Source organism: Ruditapes philippinarum, unplaced genomic scaffold (genome assembly GCF_026571515.1).
Source record: "Ruditapes philippinarum isolate M1 unplaced genomic scaffold, ASM2657151v2 ctg4379_1_1_1_1, whole genome shotgun sequence".
Taxonomy (NCBI): Eukaryota; Metazoa; Mollusca; class Bivalvia; order Venerida; family Veneridae; genus Ruditapes; species Ruditapes philippinarum.
The window spans coordinates 32,256-55,091 of NW_026857005.1; the positions used below are offsets into that span (position 1 = coordinate 32,256).

General features: G+C 31.2%; 1 protein-coding gene across 5 annotated transcripts in view; it reads left to right on the plus strand.

The window, feature by feature from the left end:
* Window positions 1–22,836, plus strand: part of LOC132748437 (uncharacterized) — an 86,660-nt gene that overhangs the window by 26,413 nt on the left and 37,411 nt on the right. For 3 of the 5 annotated variants that reach the window (XM_060738046.1, XM_060738049.1, XM_060738051.1), the window contains 9 exons: window positions 7,141–7,231; window positions 9,334–9,428; window positions 14,606–14,719; window positions 15,385–15,399; window positions 18,285–18,369; window positions 18,859–18,938; window positions 19,716–19,784; window positions 20,381–20,561; window positions 22,136–22,239. In XM_060738046.1, the coding sequence (XP_060594029.1) occupies window positions 7,141–7,231; window positions 9,334–9,428; window positions 14,606–14,719; window positions 15,385–15,399; window positions 18,285–18,369; window positions 18,859–18,938; window positions 19,716–19,784; window positions 20,381–20,561; window positions 22,136–22,239 (834 nt within the window). Of the gene's footprint in view, window positions 1–4,044; window positions 4,717–7,140; window positions 7,232–9,333; window positions 9,429–14,605; window positions 14,720–15,384; window positions 15,400–18,284; window positions 18,370–18,858; window positions 18,939–19,715; window positions 19,785–20,380; window positions 20,562–22,135; window positions 22,240–22,836 lie in introns of all 5 variants that reach the window. The other 2 variants (XM_060738050.1, XM_060738048.1) reach the window with 2 other exon arrangements.

The following is a 22,836-nucleotide window of genomic DNA, read 5'->3' on the forward strand; positions in this document are numbered from 1 at the left end:
TGATGAATATGTTGGGAAACACAATCATACCAGTTGTATGGTCACTGGTATATTAGAGTTGCTTTTTAGCTCGACTATTCGATAAGAATAAGTAGAGCTATTGCAGTCACCCGAGCGTCGGCGTCAGTGTCGCGTCTGCGTCGGCGTAACCACTTATGTTAAAGTTTTTGTAATAGTTCAAATATTTTCAAAGTCCATTGACATATGGCTTTGAAACTTTGCACACTTGTTCACCATCATGACCCCAACCTGTAGACAGGAGGAGGTAACTCTATCAAGCATTTTGACAGAATTATGCCCCTTTTTCGACTTAAAATTTATGTTAAAGTTTTTGTAATAGTTCAAATATTTTCAAAGTCCATTGACATATGGCTTTGAAACTTTGCACACTTGTTCACCATCATGACCCCAACCTGTAGACAGGAGGAGGTAACTCTATCAAGCATTTTGACAGAATTATGCCCCTTTTTCGACTTAAAATTTATGTTAAAGTTTTTGTAATAGTTCAAATATTTTCAAAGTCCATTGACATATGGCTTTGAAACTTTGCACACTTGTTCACCATCATGACCCCAACCTGTAGACAGGAGGAGGTAACTCTATCAAGCATTTTGACAGAATTATGCCCCTTTTTCGACTTAGAATTTATGTTAAAGTTTTTGTAATACCTCAAATACTTTCAAAGTTCATTGACATATGGCTTTGAAAATTTGCACACTTGTTCACCATCATTACCCCAACCTGTAAACAGGAGGAGGTAACTGTATCAAGCATTTTTTTTTTTACTATCAAGCACTAAGAATAGTCGAGCGTTGCTGTCCTACCGACAGCTCTTGTTATTTCTGCAGAAACTTTCTTCTTGTGATGAATGAAATTTGTGAAATCAATGTGCTGTTGTCATAAATGCTTGTAGGTGGGTGGGTGTTGCTTATATCTGTTGGTAAATGTCTACAAATTGAGGCTTATTGTCAAAGATAAATGTTAGTGTTATATGTATAGACACATGAATGCTTGTGGGTGGTGGTTGTTGCTTAATATATCGGTTGGTAATTGCAATATATACAGTCTACTTATTGATGCTCATTGTCAGATGAATGATAAATGTTATATGTAAAGACACATAAATGTTATATTGCACCATTTATATAATATGACATAATGCATGATGATATTTAATTTTATATATTTGATGGTCTACAGTTAGTCCAGCATGACTATAGTATGTATTATGGGTATGTAAACAACAATGACCCCGTTTCCGAGGTAACTTTCATGTTCTATAGTATATGCACTTGTGATTATTACATGTATAAATGTGTGTTTGACACATTTTATTGTAATTTTGATATTGATTTACATGTAAGTGTTCTACTTTTTAGCTCGACTATTCGATAAGAATAAGTAGAGCTATTGCAGTCACCCGAGCGACATATGGCTTTGAAACTTTGCACACTTGTTCACCATCATGACCCCAACCTGTAAACAGGAGGAGGTAACTCTATCAAGCATTTTGACAGAATTATGCCCCTTTTTCGACTTAGAATTTATGTAAAAGTTTTTGTAATAGTTCAAATATTTTCAAAGTCCATTGACATATGGCTTTGAAACTTTGCACACTTGTTCACTATCATGACCCCAACCTGGAAACAGGAGGAGGTAACTCTATCAAGCATTTTGACAGAATTATGCCCCTTTTTCGACTTAGAATTTACGTTAAAGTTTTTGTAATAGTTCAAATATTTTCAAAGTCCATTGACATATGGCTTTGAAACTTTGCACACTTGTTCACCATCATGACCCCAACCTATAAACAGGAGGAGGTAACTCTATCAAGCATTTTGACAGAATTATGCCCCTTTTTCGACTTAGAATTTACGTTAAAGTTTTTGTAATAGTTCAAATATTTTCAAAGTCCATTGACATATGGCTTTGAAACTTTGCACACTTGTTCACCATCATGACCCCAACCTGTAAACAGGAGGAGGTAACTCTATCAAGCATTTTTTTTACTATCAAGCACTAAGAATAGTCGAGCGTTGCTGTCCTACCGACAGCTCTTGTTCAATAGAAGTGATTTCTTCTCTTTTATAAACTATTTAAAATTGCAGTTATAATCCATCCCATCAAAAATTATGTCAAAATAAGTGAATTACCACCAGAAGTTTAAGAACCTCATTTTAAGATTTAGGTCAAGGTCAATCCTTACTTTTTGACAAGTGTTTTGTTTAAAATTAATTTTTGATTATCTTGAGGTCAAGGTCACTAACTAATTAACTTGTGGTTTAAACAATTTATTGTCAGATTGAAACTTATTCTCTTATCATACTTATGAATTTTGTGCATAGTCTACTATGTTAGTTCCTTATAACCAATTGAATATTGCCATACACAATTTGTATAATGGAATTGAATTAAAAAAATACTAAACTCAAAGCTGCCAACAGGTGTAGCATCATTTCAAGCTAGCGTAGTTGTATACTAAATTTTAAGACCATATAGGTTAAGGGTTGAGCCACAAATTTGAAGTTATATTTCTAGGAATGAACAGTTAACTTTCATTATTAATGAGTTATAGTTGAATATTTGTAGATGTGGTATATTTATTGTTTAAAACACTTTGTTCTTCTATATTGTAAAGTATGTCCAAAGAATGCAAAGACAATTCAGCAATAGTGAAACATATAACTTTATCTATCCGGTATTGAGTATGTGTTGACTCATTTTCTAGTTCTAACTTAGATTAGTCCACCTTATTATGGCATACCAAGTTACAAAACAGTTTAATTGTATTAAAAACTGATAATTAAGGCCCTTAAGCCCAATTATTTACGTAAAAAATATATGCATATGAAAAATTGCAAATGTATCTTGAAAGTCTCTGTTCCATATGTTAAAACAAATAAAAAATATAGACTTTATTTGTTTTTTTTTTACCTTTTGATTTTTACTTTTCAACAATACAATACATGTACAACAATCCATATAAATTTTAAAACAATTTTTCCTGATTTGTTTCTGTATGAAGTGTATGATCAAAATTACAGAGAAATTTCATTTAAAATATGAGTAATCAACTCTGATTAGAAGTTACAGTACAAAAATTGTACACTTTAAAAAGTGTTTATTTATATGTTGTTAAGGAAATAGTAAATTGTTATCACCATGGAAGCTTTAACTATCACACGCTATCCATGTAATTCCCTAATTGATATTGGAATATATACATTCAACTGACAACACGCCAGCATGTTTCAAATTGCCGGTATGGTTCTAAGTAGGAAATGACTTTGTGGGTTTGTCATTAACAAGCTTTTGATTAGAAGTTCAGTAAAAGGCTGCAATGTGAATTTGGTCTGTTTAAATGTTTTGAGGCAATTATGAAAACAGATAATGAGGGGTATAATTGTGTGATTCAAAATCACGAATCAGTGCTAAGTTTATTTATGTCTATTGGTCCACAATTTTTGTTGTGTTTTAAGTTCATTTGCTGTAGTAGATCAGGATTTAAATCAGATATGAGGAACGTTATAAGCAATTTTTTTGTTAATTGATTTTTTCTTCTTAATAGTTATTTTAGACTGACAAATTTTTATAGATGTCTACTTTTATCAGTGTTTTGTTGTTGTAATGGACATTTTGTTTTGTACTTTGTTGTTATTTGTTTAGAAGTGATTAATATCAAAACTTAATACATGCAGGACAATAAATAATAAATATGAATTCTAATGAACTAATGAAGTCTTTTTTTTGAAGATTTGATATGAAGTCAAACCTGATATACATATATGTAAATGAATTTGTTTAACTTAGTCAGAAGTTTTTCGAAAAATACATAAATCATTCATTAATATTGAAAATTGGATAACTATGAATGACCAAGCATAACTATAAAAGGTGATAATAAATCTATATACAGACCAACATACATGGTTGTATATAATAACCTTATAGGTTTTGGTATAAATTAAGGAATTTTTGTTTGCCTGATTCTTATGATTTATGCTCTTGTATTAAGGTTATTCTTTCCCCAATGCTTACATCCAGAGGAGTAATGGAAAACCATCAGATGATTCCAAAATTGACAAGGAGAATGATTCTGAAAATGCTGGTAAAGAAAAACCCAAAGAGGACAAAAGGGACAACAAGAGAGATAGGAGCCCAAAGAAAAATTCAAAAGCTCATGGTAGAGGAAATGCAGACAAGAATGAGAAAGGATTGAAAGGCAATGAAGAGTCTACTAAAAGTTTATCTAGCATGCATAGTGAGAAATATGTAACCAATGATTTGGAGAGAGTAAAAACTTTGGTATCTGAAGATAAGGATGAGGCTGATTCTAACAATGAAGGTGGTAGAGAAAAGATTGACACAGAGAACAAAGATGAAGAAAGTAATCAAAATGAAGAATGTAATAAAACCAATGAAAAAGCAGATGAGGAAGATGATTTCTTTGATAAAGAAAATGGTAAAGCAAATGAGGAAAGAAATGAAAGTGATCCAGATATAGCAAAGTCAGAATCTAATGGAAATGAGGGTCAAAAAGAGTCAGATGGTGGATCGAAATCAGATAAAACTTCTGATGGCTCAAGTGAAAATGGAGAGACAAAACCAGATGAGATGAAAGCTAAAAAGGCAAATGAGGAAGGGATTGGTGAATTTAAAGAGCCTCAAAATCAGCAGCAGAAAGCAGGAGCATCAAAGAAGTCCAAGAAAAAGAAGGCAAGCTATGTATTGTAGATGCATCCACTGTATCCATTTGCTTTTCAAGCTTTACTTGATATTGCTTTATGCAATATGTATGCATGTTTATATCAAAGACTTCTGCATGAATGTTATTATGCATGTAAAATGCATGTTAAATCATGTAAAATGTTTAATGTATTATAAGATATTTTAAGCATGATTAATAAATTAGCAAAAATTAATTGCTCTGTATCATAGAATTGATATTTAAGTGCAAATTGCTTTTGGTTATGTTGATGAATTTTGATTGAATTTTAACACCAATATCGAAAGACTTTGAATATTTTTTCTCCAATTTTGTCCCCTTTGAAAACTTGTATTTGTCCAATTCAGAATGCCGTACCACAGACTGGTTCAACACTTATAATTTTAAATTTTTAATGAAATTAGAGGTTTTTTTTGTGTAATTTCCTTAAGCAATTAACATTAAACCTAAATGCTTGTATTTTTTATTTTTATCAAATCATTCCCCTTATAAGTTAAAACAGAAACTTATGAGAATACATTATTGTGAATGTTTTTGTAGAAATATAAAGGCAAGAATGCCAGGATGTTGAAACAGTATTTGATATATTTGAGGGTCAGTCTGAACATTATTGTTTTCCTGACAACCATTCCTTCATCCAAAATCTACAATTGTAACACCCCTTTTTTACCCTGTTTAAAGTAACTGTATTTGGAAATATGTTCTCAAATAAGATTTTTTTAAATAAATTAAGATGTATAATAGCTCTGCAATTTTTATTAGGCTTGGAGTTTAAAGCACATTTGCAGATATTTAAGATTTGTCCAGCAAAATTGTTTTCATACAATTATTTCTTTTTAATACTTTGACATTTGGATGTACATTTTATTTTGTTCCACATCATTTTTGAGAAATTGTAACTCCAGGCATTTTGTATTGTACTACCTTGTTCCAATTTTCTTCTTACCAAACTTATTGTTTTACTTCCACATACATCAATATTTTGAAACTTTGTTTAATGCCTATCTGTAAAGGAGGGTTTGATTGCATGGCTAGAAATCTTTCTTGGGAAATCTGAATGACAAAGGCGAAACAAATATGGAGGCAATCAGATTTACATGCAAGAAATAACCTACGTAGATCTGTGCTTTAGTCAGATTATACCTTGTGCATGATTTACATATTTTTGTATACATTATAATACATGTACTTCCTTAAATTGTGGGGACTGTAAGTTAGACAAAACCCCATTTTAATTGTGTTTGATATAATTATATTAGATGTGCACTATAATTGATATATAGTTTTTTCTCCATAAATATTGTTACGATTTTCACTTTTCACATTTTGTAAAAGTTTGTTACTATTGCATGTATTATAAATCTTCACTTATTCAACTTATATATGTAGCTTAGGTACATGTACATTAAGTCATATTACAGAGAAAAAGGGGAAAAAACTTGTGAAATTATGACAAAGTCATTGTTTGTCATGTTTTCATATTTTTTACATGTACCGTACCTTTAACCCTGCTATGAAACGTCACTGCAGTGACCCTTTATGGTTGGAAATTTTGGGTTTGTAAGTACAAAAAAATGCAAAAACAAAACAAATACACACAAAAAATAAATTAAAATTACTCCAAAAATGCGTTATAGTTGTGTACTCACTCAGGTCTGCACTGTGGTTGCATGGGTAGAATCTGTTGCCATCTGAGCAGGCAAAGGTTAATAACAATTGTTACTACATAACAGAACAGATTTCTGTAGTTTTGTTCTACTGGATATTATAGTATATATATTTGATATTTGTAAAAGGTTCCGCATAATCTTGTTGCAAATATTTTACACATGACATAATATAATTTATGTGCATGCAGTTAGGAATTAGTTAGAACTACTATACTTGAAAGAAATTGAAGTACATTAATTTAAATAAATATTTTTATATTATAATTTCTTTTTTCATCAAAGAGTTGCTATGGAGATGTTAGAGATCAGGTGCATAATTGTGAAAAAAAAAATTATTATGAATAATAATTACAGTCATTATTTAAGATTTAAAAAACAAACATGCAGCTTTTTTTACAGTTGTTTTTATACCATTTCGTTTTAGATGAAAATTTAACAATTGCATATTTTCTGTGTGACTGTTTAATTTTAAGTTTGTTAATTGATTTTAATTGACTTTATAGAGTTTTTCTGGAAAAAAAAACACTTTCTTTTTTACTTTTAGCATAGAAGTAAAAAAACTTTCATTTTTACTTTTTGCATGATTAGCACATGCATGCATGTGTATTTTCATTGTTTTTTTTTCCTTAAGATTCTGCACTTATAGTAAGATTTTAAGATTGCTTTGTTGAGCTGTTAATATAACTCAACATATAAATTTGAAATAATTACATGTATTATATTTAATTTTTTTTTGTTTTTCAGGAGGATGGTATATCTGGTCAAGGTAAAAGTAAAGATAATTCGGATGAGAACTCTGATATTGCACAATTGTTCAAAATTGCAAAACAATTAGGTAAGAACTTGTGTATTAAGTATGAATAAAAATCCTTTGAAAACTTACGTTTTACTAGTAGTTTAAAATTGCAAACTTACATGCACAATTTAAATGTAAAATAAGAGTTTTGTTTATTTCTGTTACAATATATTTTTACTTTAGTAATAATTCCGATTTATTTGTTTTAACATTTAAACTTATTAAATAAAGTTAATATACATGTATTTGCACAAGAATTATTTATATTTTTCAATCCCACCAAAGACTTTCAACACTTGTTAGTCAAAGCCTGCAAAATTTTCAAAAACTCTAAAAAAAATTATGTTCTCTTTTTTTTAAATTTTAAACTTTTATGTGTTCATATGGTAACTCTCAGAATACTGAAGCCATTCCAGCCTTATACACATCCTAACATACTTTTGGCTGACCAACTTCCATTCAAAATCAAAGTGTGACAAATTCATTCAGTCAATTTATCCATTTCAGCATTTATAAAGTCGGGTGCAATTTTGTTTGAACAATTATTTTTTCTAAGAATGTTTTTTTAGACTGTATCTCCTGCTGTTGCCTGCTGATTGCTGTTATGTCAGTGGAGAATAATAACCAGTCTTTAACAGCATAATTGTATTGAATAAGAATCAAAAGAGTTGAATTAGTATATTTTTTCATCGATTAATTTCCATTCTTGTAGCCCGTACAAAACGACCTGAAATAAAAGTGCCCACACTTGGTTACATTTATTGGATTGTTATTGATTTATCAGTTTATTAATTAAATAGATTGAGTTAACTAGGCTACTTCTCCCAGCTGGCTCTGTCCGATATTTACTTTTATTTATCGCTTCTATCGGATGTTTACTTTTATTTATCATACCTATTTACATCAAGTAAATTCAAATGACTTGTACTTTGGTGCCTAATTTCTTTTAAGGATATGTTAATGTTGGGAATAAATATATAAAAGTGTTTATCTTTGTATGTTAAAAAGTTGCTATTGAACAATTGAAATTATAAACATATTCTAATCAATTTGCCTTGTCGTTAAATAGAATATTTGATCTGGAAATATGAAAGAAAAAAAATCAAAAGAAATCAACAAGCCAAGGTTGGTCTCTATGACTTGTATAACATATCAAGTTTTACTGCAAAACAATAGGTCCAGTCTCGCCCTAGAAAATTATGAATCTTTAATAGAAGCAAATGTTGCAATCAGATCAGTCCCTAGGAGGTCCATTGTTAAAATTCTCGCAACCAGATCATGTTCTGCTAATGGATTTGAGATAATGGTCTTTTGTTATATATTAAGACAGGTTTCTAGAAAACATGATGGTTATTTATGGGTGTTTTGTTCAAGTGACGTATTTAATTGTTACATAATTAATGGAAAAAGTTTGTCTGTTGTCTGAACATCTAAAATCAGAAGAACAATTTTCCCGTTTTTGCTGAACATCATCAAAATTGTTTTGTTATTGACAAGATTTATTGTAATAATTTGACGAGTGAGCTTATTTTGTAATTTTTCAATTTTTATTTATAAATAATGTTCCTTGAAAAGAATGTCTGTCATTTTAAAAACTGTATGCTTTAATTTAACTGGTTTTCTCAGAATCCATAGAAAAACACCAAAGCAGTTAACTATCTCATTGTCAGTGCCTTTGTGAAACATTTGTAATTTTATTAGCAATCTGTTGACTAAAAGTACCTTATATGTAAATGATTCTTTTGTTATTTTAAAGGAGCTCCACTTAGGTCCAAAAGCCCTAAAACATAAAATTTGAATTTCTGACATAGATCACTAATGGCACTAAAACAGACAAATATGCAAAAGAAAATTAAGAAATATACTCAGAAATAAATTAAAAATTGTATTTTTATGCTATTCTTAAATCAATTTGTAATTTTGGGTAATTTTTTCTTGGACAAAATAATCATTCTGGAGTGAATGATCTGAAATGTTGCACACAAGTATTTGGTCTATTATAACCTACATCAAATGCAACATTAATTTCAAAAAATTATTTCCAGTCCTGTCAATTGTCAAAATACTTTGGTAGAGTCCCTTTAAATATTCTTGAAGCAGTTTGCAAATTTAATGTTCCTTTATTCTGTGTTTTATTACAGGAAGACCAGAAGACATTTTTATCAAAACATTGATCAAGAAATCTCACAAACAGAGAATGGCTACCAAGGCAAAGTTTCGGCAAAAATATGATTTGGTAAGTCATCCCTAAACAGGCTGATTTTATGTAGCTTCAGTTTGGAACAGTCCATTCAAACTTTTAAGGGTTTTCATAATGCAACAGTTGATCTTCCTACCGTAAAAATGTGGACTACCTACAGTAAAAGTGCCTGGGGTCTTACAAAGTATAGAGTCTGGTCAGAATTTTCATGTTTTTTCTGGTGATAAATGTTTCTGAGTGATCACACCTTTTCTAGATTTATATACTTCACAACAGCAGGTGTCAAGTGCTGTATGGAAGCTGTAAAAAGTTGCCCTGTACTTCAGTGTCGCTACTTTTAGTGTTTTCTGGTCCTTTGAGATCATTGATTCCAGCACTTTTTAGCTCGACTATTCGATAAGAATAAGTAGAGCTATTGCAGTCACCCGAGCGTCGGCGTCGGCGTAACCACTTATGTTAAAGTTTTTGTAATAGTTCAAATATTTTCAAAGTCCATTGACATATGGCTTTGAAACTTTGCACACTTGTTCACCATCATGACCCCAACCTGTAGACAGGAGGAGGTAACTCTATCAAGCATTTTGACAGAATTATGCCCCTTTTTCGACTTAGAATTTACGTTAAAGTTTTTGTAGTAGTTCAAATATTTTCAAAGTCCATTGACATATGGCTTTGAAACTTTGCACACTTGTTCACCATCATGACCCCAACCTGTAAACAGTAGGAGGTAACTCTATCAAGCATTTTGACAGAATTAAGCCCCTTTTTCGACTTAGAATTTACGTTAAAGTTTTTGTAATAGTTCAAATATTTTCAAAGTCCATTGACATATGGCTTTGAAACTTTGCACTCTTGTTCACCATCATGACCCCAACCTGTAAACAGGAGGAGGTAACTGTATCAAGCATTTTTATGCTCCCCGAAAAAATTTCGGGGGAGCATATAGTCGCCGCCTTGTCCGTCCATCCGTCCGTCCGTCTTTCCGTCCGTCCGTCGTCCGTCCGTCCGTCCGTCCCCTTTTCTTGTCCGGGACATAACTTTGAAACAACAAGAGGTATCAACATGAAACTTTGTAGGTAGATAGATCTCATTGAGTAGGTGTGCAGTGCACAAGAACCGTAACTCTGCCTTGCTTAATTTTTTAATTATCCCCCTTTGTTTATTTTACACTTTGAACTTTGTCCGGGACATAACTCTAAAAGTATAAGAGGTATCAACATGAAACTTTGTAGGTAGATAGATCTCATTGAGTAGGTGTGCAGTGCTCAAGAACCATAACTCTGCCTTGCCTAATTTTTGAATTACCCCCCTTTGTTTATTTTACACTTTGAACTTTGTCCGGGACATAACTCTAAAAGTATAAGAGGTATCAACATGAAACTTTGTAGGTAGATAGATCTCATTGAGTAGGTGTGCAATGCACAAGAACCGTAACTCTGCCTTGCCTAATTTTTGAATTATCCCCCTTTGTTTATTTTACACTTTGAACTTTGTCCGGGACATAACTCTAAAAGTATAAGAGGTATTAACATGAAACTTTGTAGGTAGATAGATCTCATTGAGTAGGTGTGCAGTGCACAAGAACCGTAACTCTGCCTGCCTAATTTGTGAATTATTCCCCTTTGTTTATTTTACACTTTGAACTTTGTCCGGGACATTACTCTAAAAGTATAAGAGGTATCAACATGAAACTTTGTAGTGTAGATAGATCTCATTGAGTAGGTGTGCAGTGCACAAGAACCGTAACTCTGTCTTGCCTAATTTTTGAATTATCTCCCTTTGTTTATTTTACACTTTGAACTTTGTCCGGGACATAACTCTAAAAGTATAAGAGGTATCAACATGAAACTTTGTAGGTAGATAGATCTCATTGAGTAAGTGTGCAGTGCACAAGAACCATAACTCTGCCTTGCATGATTTTTGAATTATTCCCCTTTGTTTATTTTACACTTTGAACTTTGTCCGGGACATAACTCTAAAAGTATAAGAGGTATCAACATGAAACTTTGTAGGTAGATAGATCTCATTGAGTAGGTGTGCAGTGCACAAGAACCGTAACTCTGTCTTGCCTAATTTTTGAATTATCTCCCTTTGTTTATTTTACACTTTGAACTTTGTCCGGGACATAACTCTAAAAGTATAAGAGGTATCAACATGAAAATTTGTAGGTAGATAGATCTCATTGAGTAAGTGTGCAGTGCACAAGAACCATAACTCTGCCTTGCCTGATTTTTGTATTATTCCCCTTTGTTTATTTTACACTTTGAACTTTGTCCAGGACATAACTTTAAAAGTATAAGAGGTATCAACATGAAACTTTGTAGGTAGATAGATCTCATTGAGTAGGTGTGCAGTGCACAAGAACCGTAACTCTGCCTTGTCTTATTTTTGAATTATCCCCCTTTGTTTATTTTACACTTTGAACTTTGTCCGGGACATAACTCTAAAAGTATAAGAGGTATCAACATGAAACTTTGTAGGTAGATAGATCTCATTGAGTAGGTGTGCAGTGAACAAGAACCTTAACTCTGTCTTGCCTAATTTTTGAATTACCCCCCTTTGTTTATTTTTACACTTTGAACTTTGTCCGGGACATAACTCTTAATGTATAAGAGATATCAACATAAAACTTTGTAGGTAGATAGATCTCATTGAGTAAGTTTGCAGTGCACAAGAACTGTAACACTGTCTTGCCTACTTTTGGAGTTATTGCCCTTTGTTCATTTTGACACTTTGAACTTTGTCTGGGACATTACTCTAAATTTATAAGAGATATCAACATGAATCTTTGTAGACAGATAGGTCTCATTGGGTGGAAGTGCAGTGCTTAAGAATCATTACTCTGCCTTGCCTTATTTTGAAGTAATTGCCCTTTGTTTATTTTTACTTTTTGACTTTTGACCTAGACATTACTTTAAAACTATTAGAGATATCAACATGAAACTTTGTAGGTAGCTAGATATAATTGGATAGAACTGCTATGCTTAAAGAACCTAAACAAAGCCTGGTCTAATTTTGGAGTTATTGCCCTTTGTTCATTTTTACACTTTGACTTTTACCTGGGACATAACTCTGATATCATCAGGAAACTTTATAGATAGATAGATCTCATTGAATAGAAGTGCAGTGCAAAAAAACATAACTCCGCTTTGCCTAATTTTGGAGTTTTTGCCCTTTGTTCATTTTTTTTATACTTTCCTGTGTCCAGAACCTTCTCGGGGAGCATCACCCGGTTCAACCGGTTCTTGTTTTTACTATCAAGCACTAAGAATAGTCGAGCGTTGCTGTCCTACCGACAGCTCTTGTTAGTGTTGAAAATTGAGTACCGCTCAAGCTGGTGCTAGGGGGCTTGAGGGATGTTGCACTTTTTCATTACCCCTCATGAACAGGCTGAATCAAACCGAGTCTGCAATGTTCATTTTAATTTGTTGTGATTAATGCTTTCAAGGGATCACACTTTTTCCAGATTTTTTTTGTCCAGCTGTTAGTGTAGAGTCATTATCTGATCAGACTTCAGATGTGCTGTCTGGCTGGGCTCAGTATACTTGTGATAAAGGCATATTTTAGTATATAAACAGGTAATCTGGTAATTATTGCCAATATCATGCAAAGATATAACCTTACAAAGTGAATCTACTTCATCGATATATTTTAATGTGTTTTAATGACAAATTTCTTATCGATTGTAGTGAATTAAAGGATGTTAATATTCAGCAACAATCAGCTTGAATCTTTTATACCAGAATAATGATGAATCATTCCAGCTAGAAAATTAATTCATTTCTGTTTTACAGATTGATCAAGCTGGTTTAAAGTGACATTTTGATTGAATTGCGTCATATTTGTAATGTAAGGAGGCTACTTATTAGTGTTGAACCAATGGTGGGCTGTACGGTGTGTTAAATATAAGGTTATATAGGGATTAAAACTTAAGTATAGAATCAACCGTGATCTAAGTAGAATATCAGAGACACAGATTTCTTATTGTCTAAGTTTCAAGTGTCTTTTTGTATTTTCTGATCGAAGATCAGTAAAATACAAAGCGGACATTCAATCTCTAACACAGAATTTCACGACAGACCTAACAACAAGTAGTTCTCAAAACAGCTTAAAACTAGCGATTTAAAAGGAAGAAATATTTTTATTTTGTTACAAGTATCCAACAAATTACAACGCATTCAAAGTTTAAAAGTAGCGTTGGCTTATAGAATTGTCAATAAATACACAATCACAAATTACGCGAATGAATATGATTTTAATCAATGAAAATGCTGTTTTTAGCGATGTCGATTACCGAATACTACACAAATAAATCTGACTGCCGAGTAGTGGAATATATAGATTCTACATGTCAGACTATTTGGGCGAGGACATTTTCGCTAAATTTTTTACTTCAATTTTAAACAACAGGTTTATCCTGAACAAAATACCTCGAAATTAATAAGGATTACAAACCCGAAATGCAATGGAAGTTCTCAATTTAGAATAACTTGATTTTATTCAGGCAACTTTTTATAACTTCTTCGTGGTGCAGGGGTAACCCGCTCGTTTCGTGTGTGAGAGGTCTGAAGTTCAAATCCCAGTCGAGGCAATCTTTTAAAATTATTTTTTAAGTGTCCATGATATGCAAGGATAAAGTGTGGCGGTCATAAAAAATGAACATAAATGATTTTTGATGCAAAATTCCGTATGTATCAAACTCTGGTGCCTTGCAAGATGAATTATAGTACATAAAATAAACTAATAAAAGAAAATACAGACAGATATATAGTACAATTTAGATTACAAAGATCAGAAAATACCACAGAGCTTGCAGCCCTTTGATTTAGAAAGAGTTGACATAATTTTACTATTCTTAAAGGAGCATGCCTCCAGATTCATGCTAATTTTCATGAAAATTTTGAAAATGCGTTAAGAAGTAAAATATTGTGATGTGAACAGAGAAAGTAATTTACACATTGCAAATGTCGTTTACTATCCATACATTAAATTACCAAAAAAAAAGGTCAAAATATGCAAAAATATCCCTGATTGCATTAGTCATGCAGTAGAAATATGGTATTGATTACTTCAAAATCAGTCATTTGTCACAAAATGTAAAATATTACTTGAACTGTTTTTTCTTGAAATCCTTGAAATAGTATATTTTTCTAAAGTTTGTTCTTGAAAAAGTTCAACTCATTTGGAGGCATGCATATATTTGTCTTTTTCAGGATTTAAGTTCAGAATTGAAGAATGGTTTAGGTCAACCATGGGAGTACCTTATAGATGCTTTACTACAGGAGAGAGGAGTAGCAGACTCTTATGCTGTGTTTGATGCACTTAGTGTAAGTTTACAACTTGTACAAATATCATTTCTGTTAGTCCCTATCAGCTAATACATGTATATATTTAGACATGCATGCTGCCCTCCCCGACACCAATTGTTGTTAACTTGTTTGATTTTGTATATAAAACTGTTTGATTGTCAAAATTTGTTTGTAGAAATAATAAGTTACATCTAGACTCAACTTTTATTCTGCTGTCAGAATTTTTTGGTCACAGACTTCTGGTGTCGATTTTTTGGAGTGACGTCCCTGGATCAAAAGTTATAATGATTTTATTGTCAAATATTAAAATTAAGCATTTATTTGTAAAGAGTAGGTACAGACTGTCTAGTTTTGTAGGTAGAGCTGACTGTATATTAGTGACATAATTTATGTAAAGCTAGCATTATTAGCTCAAAGAACCTGTCAAAATTTGACTGTAAATCACATTTTATAGAGTAGAGCATTGCCCTAGTGTTAAATAATTTATTCCTCAAAAGTTGTTTTGCTAAAAACAATAATTATTTCGAAAATCTATAGATTATTGTATTGTCTTTGATATTGTACCTTTAGTTGTATTTGCTGTAACAATTTTTTTTATATATTATAGATGCATTAAATCATAAAAAATGATTTTGTTCAATAATTTTTGTGTATTTTTGTTATAAAATAATTGAAAATTCCAGGGAAGAAGTCAGCAGGTGAGGTGTTTGATGTAGAATGGAATTTGTATGGCTTTTTGCTTTAATAAATTTACATTTTACTTTTCATAATAAGGATGAATTCTGTTCTTGAACAGATTTTCATGTTTATGTATGTGTTTAGCTTGTTATGTGGTATGTGGTAGAGTGTTTAATAGTTAAGTTTGTGAAATATGCGTTTGATTAAAGGAGAATTATCTTTTATTTTTACATTTTACCTAAATAATAGTGAAAAATATGAAGTCCTTAATATTAATTTTTGCGCCCCCCTCCCCCTTTGAAGGTTGGCATATAGCAATTGCCTTATTAAGTCTGTCAGTTATGACCTGAAATTATTATGTTCAGATTATAACTGTCATTGATTTTCTTTAAATTTGGCTCACATGTTCTCCCACACACTGTATGAAAGAGCAGGTCAAGGTCACTTATAGACATCAAATGCCAAAAATGAAAACTAATTTTTGTGTCCTAAGAATTTTGAAATAACCTTGCATGTTAATTCACCAACATGAAACAATATGTTGCCACAAGAAAATGTCAGTAGCTCAAAGGTCAAGGTCACACATAGAGGTCAAAGGTAAAAAATATAGTCCTATTTCATGTGTCCTGTCCTTAATGTTGTCATTCTTTATAGATGTTGAAATTAAAATACAGTATATGTCACCTTTAGTTTTACATCATGTTAGGTTTATGGTATGAGTGTCAAACTTTATGAACTGAAGGAGTTATGGCAATTTCTCAGTGAAAACCAATGGCTGAATTTGATTGAGTGAGAATTTAAAACAACTTATTATAGGTACCAACCAAAGGAACTCTCAGATTAGTTTTACTTTATGCAGTTTAAAGACTGTTGGAAAAACATTTGCTCAATTTTTAACAAATGTATAGGATGCAGTATATTTCTATGTAATAGAATAAATAATGAGTTGTTTTTATAATACAACAAAAACAATCACTGGAACTTTATCTAATGGTTGTAAGTTTGAAGAAAACATGCTTACATAAGCAATAACAATGCTCAAACAATAACTATTGTCTTGTTTCTTCTTTTTGTCAGAATTTCTTTTTATTCCATGTAATCAGAAAATACTTTTGATAATATTTAGTTTTTATTGTTTGAATTTATATGTGATGAACAACTGGAATATTTAAAATGAAAGTGTTCTTGAATATAATCAGTCTCTCTTCTTTTTCCTGTTTATAATATGAAATTGAATTAAAATTAGGACAATATAATGTCATTTGAATAATGGAAATATGAGATACAAAGTAACAAGATTTCTGATAACCTGCAAAAAAAAATCGTATCTCTGTATTAAGGGAATATTAAAAAAATGTTATTTAAATATTTTAGAAGGACAACTTACCAGAATCTGTGATATTTAATGGTTTTGTTTACTCTTGAAAACTGTTGAACTGTTATATTATAGCAGATACTTATTTCTGTTTTTGAAGTTGCTGGAGTTTTTGCAGCATTAACATAAAAAGCTTTTTTTCAGTTGATTTTTTTGCTGTGTTTATTTTGAATGGCAATAGAAAATTTATTTGGTATTTTGTTTGTTTTAAATATTGATACTGTTTCTTACATCGAAACTAATGAATTTCCTGTAATTATGATATAAATAATGTAATTCCTATATTACTTTATCTCTGTGACAAAAGAAAAGAACGTTGATTAGAAGATCAAAGGAAATATAATGATTTGATAAATATTTTACATTTATTTTTTCAAAAATGCTATTACATAATGGAATTTATTCTAGACTGTACTGAACTCATACAGAATTTAACAATGTTTATATTCTGTTAAAGCTATCAGTAAATAAAGAATTAAGAAATTATGAATTAAGAATGAGGCATCATATAGTGATATTTCACTCATTGAAGAAATATTTACATGTACATGTTTTCTTACTGTAAGAAAGAATGGCCAAATGTTTTCATTTTAATATGACTTGTTTTTCAAATCTTTTAACTTGATTTTAAGTCGTCTTCTACATGAGACCCTCTTGTGCTCTTTACAGCTATTTTTTGGATTGTTTTAGCTATGGTATTTGATTTACCTTTTCAATAGATGTTTGGTGCTGTTTTTTTTTCCATTTTTTGGAGTTTTTTCGACATGACAAGAAATTTTTGCTCTGAGATTTTCTATACCATATGATGTAGGTCTATGCACTTGTTTGCAAAAGTCTGCTTTTCCAGAATTATAAATTTTGTTGTTAAAAAATCACCATGAAATTCAAATAAAAGCATTCAAAATGATTAAAATTAATAAAATGGGGCTATGAATCAGACTTAGTATTGATTTCAATTTAATTCTTGGAATATTTCATAATTATCTTTTTAATATATTTTTTCAATTTGGATGAACTACTTAAAATATTCAAATTAATGATTTTATGCTTTTGGACAGTGACAGTGACCTCAATGAAGCTCCTTCAACCCTTTACTGCATACATGTAGATGCACCTTTATTGCATGGCTGAAAAGTGTAGATCCAGATCAGCCATATTATACATGCCATATGTTCAGGGTCTACCCTGTTAGCTTTAAGATTCATTTAGTTATTTCCAACCAGAATGCGACCAGTGCAGTGCAGAACCAGATCAAAACCCGAATGTGCCGGAAGACGGACAAACCCCACACCTCAAAATTTTATAGAGTGGACAAAACCCCACACATGAATTTTATATTCTGCATCTACTCTGGTTGAAAAAAATTAGTTAAAATGCTTTTATATGGAGTAAATTGTTAAAGAGATTGTTAAATAGCTACATGTACCTGTAGTAATCTGAAGACCACAATAGTTACACTGATTGTGTTCTGTTTTCTGACATGGTATTGATTACGGTGATTGAATGTTGTTTTGTTATTGTTTACCACAGACAGCAGACATGTGTGACGTGGTCGAGTTGTTATGTTCCAGGGATAATGCCACTATAGCAGAACTCAAGGAATCTTATAGAAAAGGTGAAGAAAAATGACAATCCAGTCTGTTACTGTGTTCTTTAATCATTTTGAATTGCAAAGTCGAAAGAAAAATAACTACTCAAGCTGTTGATATGTTTCTTTTAGTTGTTTGAATTGCAAATTTTATAATTTTTTCATCACTCAATCGGTATATACATCCAAAAGGAAATGAATTTGTAATAATGTGAAAGAATGCATCAACATGCTGAGAATTGGATTTTGTATGCAAATAACTTGTTAAGAATGTTACATTTTTAAATAAAAAACTAACATTGTATGAAGTAATGGAAAAATACTGCTGCCATTATTTCAAAATGATTCAAGTCTTCGTTATTTTAGCGTTACTGAAATTGTTCATACCTGGCATTACTGTAAGAATAACATTTGTATGGTACCTGCACAAAAAAAATCACAAAATGTGATATATCAATATATGATTTATAGCTTTATTGTTTTTAAAAATAAAATTTCTGTATTGATTTGTTTCAGAATTTTCGATCAGTTTAGAAGAGGATGTAACTGATAGATCCAAACCTCCATTACAAACAGTTCTTATAGCATTACAAAAGGTAATTCTTCTCTTTTATCTATGCAACAGCTTTTTCTACAAAGCTTTGTAACTTAAGATATGATTTGTCTAACATGCTTTCAACTCTAAATCAAAGGTCTTTTACATACTCTTTAATTGACAGTACTGTTCAATGAAAAGTACAAAAAATCCATAGCGATGAAGTCAACAGGAAAATTGTTCGTTATTTAATGGTCTATAAAATTTGATTGATTCATTTGAACTTCATACATTTATTATTGTTTGTTAAAATGAAATAGTGATGTTCTGTTAAGTTTACCGGTACATCAAATGATATAAACAACTTTGTCCAGTCATGGGGGACGTAAAAAAAGGTATCCTTTCTTAGACACAACATTGTCATTTTATAGTGATGGCACTTAGCAGTCAGTACATACAAAAAGTGCATTTGACACATACAAAGATCATATTTACCACTTTCAAGTATGGTATTTATCGTATTCAAGTATGGAATTCTGCGCATGAAAAAATTGCATTTAGCATATTCAAGGCTTATATTCAGCACATGTAAAGATTGCTTTTGGAATAATAAGTATGGCAATTAGCATACATGTAGATGTCACAGGTTGAGAAAAATTTTCAGCCTGACTGGGACTCGAATCTGGGACCCTTGGAATACCTTTCCGCAGCTGCCTACAGACTAACCTATCAGGCCACATACACATCTTCCCTCAGTAGTGAACAGTTCTGAACTGTGACAAAGACAAATTTGGTATAAAGCATATATTTGAGTAATGTCTATGTTTTTATGTTTCAGGGTGTCCGTGATGAGTCAACAGATGTAGATTATGATCTTGTAAAGAAAGATGCCCAAGCCATTTATGAGGTAATACATATTTGATTTTTTTAATGTTAAGAGCTAATTTTAAAAGTGGACAGTTTGCTCTAGAATGAAATGTACATTTATAATATATGAATTGATTGTTCATAGAGACTGAATCATGTGACTACAAAGTGCTTTAGTAATTAAAGTTATCTGATAATTTTGCTCTACACTAAATCCTCTGATTAGAACTGCTTTGAGAATAAAAGTGCATATCCATAATGGCTTAGTTTGCATGCTTTACTTTTATTGCATAATTTGTTACATTAATGCAATAACTGATTAACTCCCACTAATAAATTTAGAAGGACAGAACTTGTTACTGGACTAAGGACAAATAGCTATTCAAATCATACACATGTATATGTTCAAAAGAAACTCACAGTTAAAAATACTTTTAAACAAAAATCATCAGTTATTCAAACAAATTTTTGAGATCTCATATGTTTTCCTTCTAGAAACTGAAATATGTGCCTGTTTTGTAATTTAAATTAATTTGTTTAAAATGACCTTAAAGAAGAAATGATATTTGTTGAATGTATGTGGATGTTTTTGTAACTGAAAAACAGTATAGTAGTTGTTTTATTTCATGTTTACAGTATGGTGATGGCTGTTGGGATAGTGATAATGGTATATTTATAAAATTGCTCAATGACAGAAGTTATGCTCATCTCCATGCAGTTTTCGCGGAGTATAAGACGGTTGCCGGGGGCGAGGACATTCTTCATGCCATGAAGAAAGATTCTCCAAAAGATTTTTACAAAATTTTAAGTACTATAGGTATGTTCTTACTGCTATATATGCAGATATTTTTAAACTTGATATTTCCATTCAGAAATTTTCCATAGTTTGAAGTCCCATTTTTTGTATAATATCAAAAAAGAAGATTTTTCATGTGTGGAATCACCATATTTAAAGTTGGTAGTCTGCAAATAAGGTCACATTGAATCTTAGTCTGCAAGTAAAGTCAATTGGGATTTTAGTTTGCCAGTAAAGTGACCAAGAGTGCTTTACTTGTGCTTTAAAAATTTAGCAACTAAAAAGAAATAAATACATTAAAAGAAATGGTTAAATGGGAAAAAGATGACTTTAAATTCTGCAGACTCAAGGATTTTTACTGCTATGTGAATGACATGATGGTTTCATGTAATCTACAAGTTTGTTTATGTTTGTTACCATGACATTAAGATTTTGAAAATTCACAATATTTGTTAGTTATATGATAAACAATAGAAAGTAGCAATTTAGGAGCTTCAAGAGTTAATGCTGTGCAAATTGATCGGCCAGATTATGGAAGTGCTATATAGATTTTACTTTATTAAAATGAAGCTTGTTTTGAAATAATGAATATTTGAGCAGGTTACATTGCTATAACTGATGATGTGAAAGTTTTAAATGAATGCAAACATTAATTTGTATACTAGCCACTTAGTGCTTTAAAAGCATTATTAGAATTAATAGGAATAATTCTTGTTCATTATTCTAAAGCAGAGTCCCTGTGATTTCCAATAATAAAAGTGTGAATGAATATAATATGCAGTTTCAATCTTATATTTTGAATAATTTAAAACCTTTAGAATTTATTTTACAACATAATTATGAAATGTTATGTTTTAATTGATTATGTTTCAAAGCTCATGGGATGTCCCATTATTAATCATTATTGTATATGACATTAAAAATAAAAAAATTATTGCTTCATTAATTCAGTGTCAGCAAAATTTGACTTTGACTTGCTTGTTCATTTTACTTAACAGGGATTTTTATTGGCTTATTTCATAGCCGATATGCGGTCATATTCCCAATTGAGAATAGTACTATATTATTTTCCCAATTTTCCACAAGAAAAAATTCCCAATTGAAAGTTACAAAATAAAAATATTAAATAACAATTTTTAAAATCTTTGAAAATGAGGGCTTCTTCACTGTTATGGTGCTTAAATGTTTGAAGATGCCATCCTAGACAGTTATTCTTTCCATTCATTAAATCACTGCAAAATTTAAGTCATCAATTTTTCCCATTTTTTTTAAAAAAACCGCTGAAATTCCCAATTTCATGGGTATGGGTCATCTTCCCAAAATCCTGGAAAAAACCCTGCTTGAAGCATTTCTTAACTTGTCTGTATGATATTTATAAAGTAGAAATCTGGAAAAAATTTCCACTTGTCCATACAGGCTGTGGGACAACATGGGCAATACGGACAATTGATTTCGCCGCCCCTGATTCATTCTATAAGTTGTGTTTTGGAGATTTTAACTTTATATTTCATGTTTTGTTTCCTGGTAAATTACATTTTATACAAAAAGTTATTATTTGTTTAACATTGTTTATATTGTTTTTGTTTTTTTTTCAGTTCAGTGTATAGGTTCACCTTCCTCATACTATGCAGACCAATTACATCGACATAAACTTCCAACTGACCCAGTGTTTGTTAACACTCTAGTTGTAAGATCTGAGGTGTGTAGCCATTGCATGTTTTTTGTTGTTTTGTTGTGTGTTTTTTTTTTTCAAAAAAATATTCTTAATATGTTACTATTTTATGAAAGAATGCTGTTTAAAAATAGAATATGTAATTTTGTTCCCTAAAAAACTGCATGCCAAAAACTGCATGCCAAGAGCTGTGCAAAGGGCTGAGTGGTTAAGATTGTTGACTTTAAACCACTTGCCCCTCACTTCTGTTGGTTCGAATCCCAACAGGAACTTTGGGTTTTTTTCATGTGAGAAAGCTATCCAGCTGTTCTACTTAGATGCCTCTTTGTGCCTGTAATAATGCAAGGAAGGGCACCTGAGGTCTTTCTCCACCAGTAAAGCTGGAAAGTGTGTCAAAGAACTGGTGCAATAAAGGAAAAGGTATGAACCATGGCTAAGAGGTTAAGATAAAGTTATGTACATGTATAACCTTTTTAGCCAAAGCCATAGTAGCGCCTGTGCAACCAACCTATAGAACCATTTTGCACAGATTACTATACTGTCTGCTGGCTGGCTAAGTTTTAGAGCTCTGGATATTGAATTCCTTTAAACTTCTGATAGACTTTTCTAAATTCAAACCAAGAC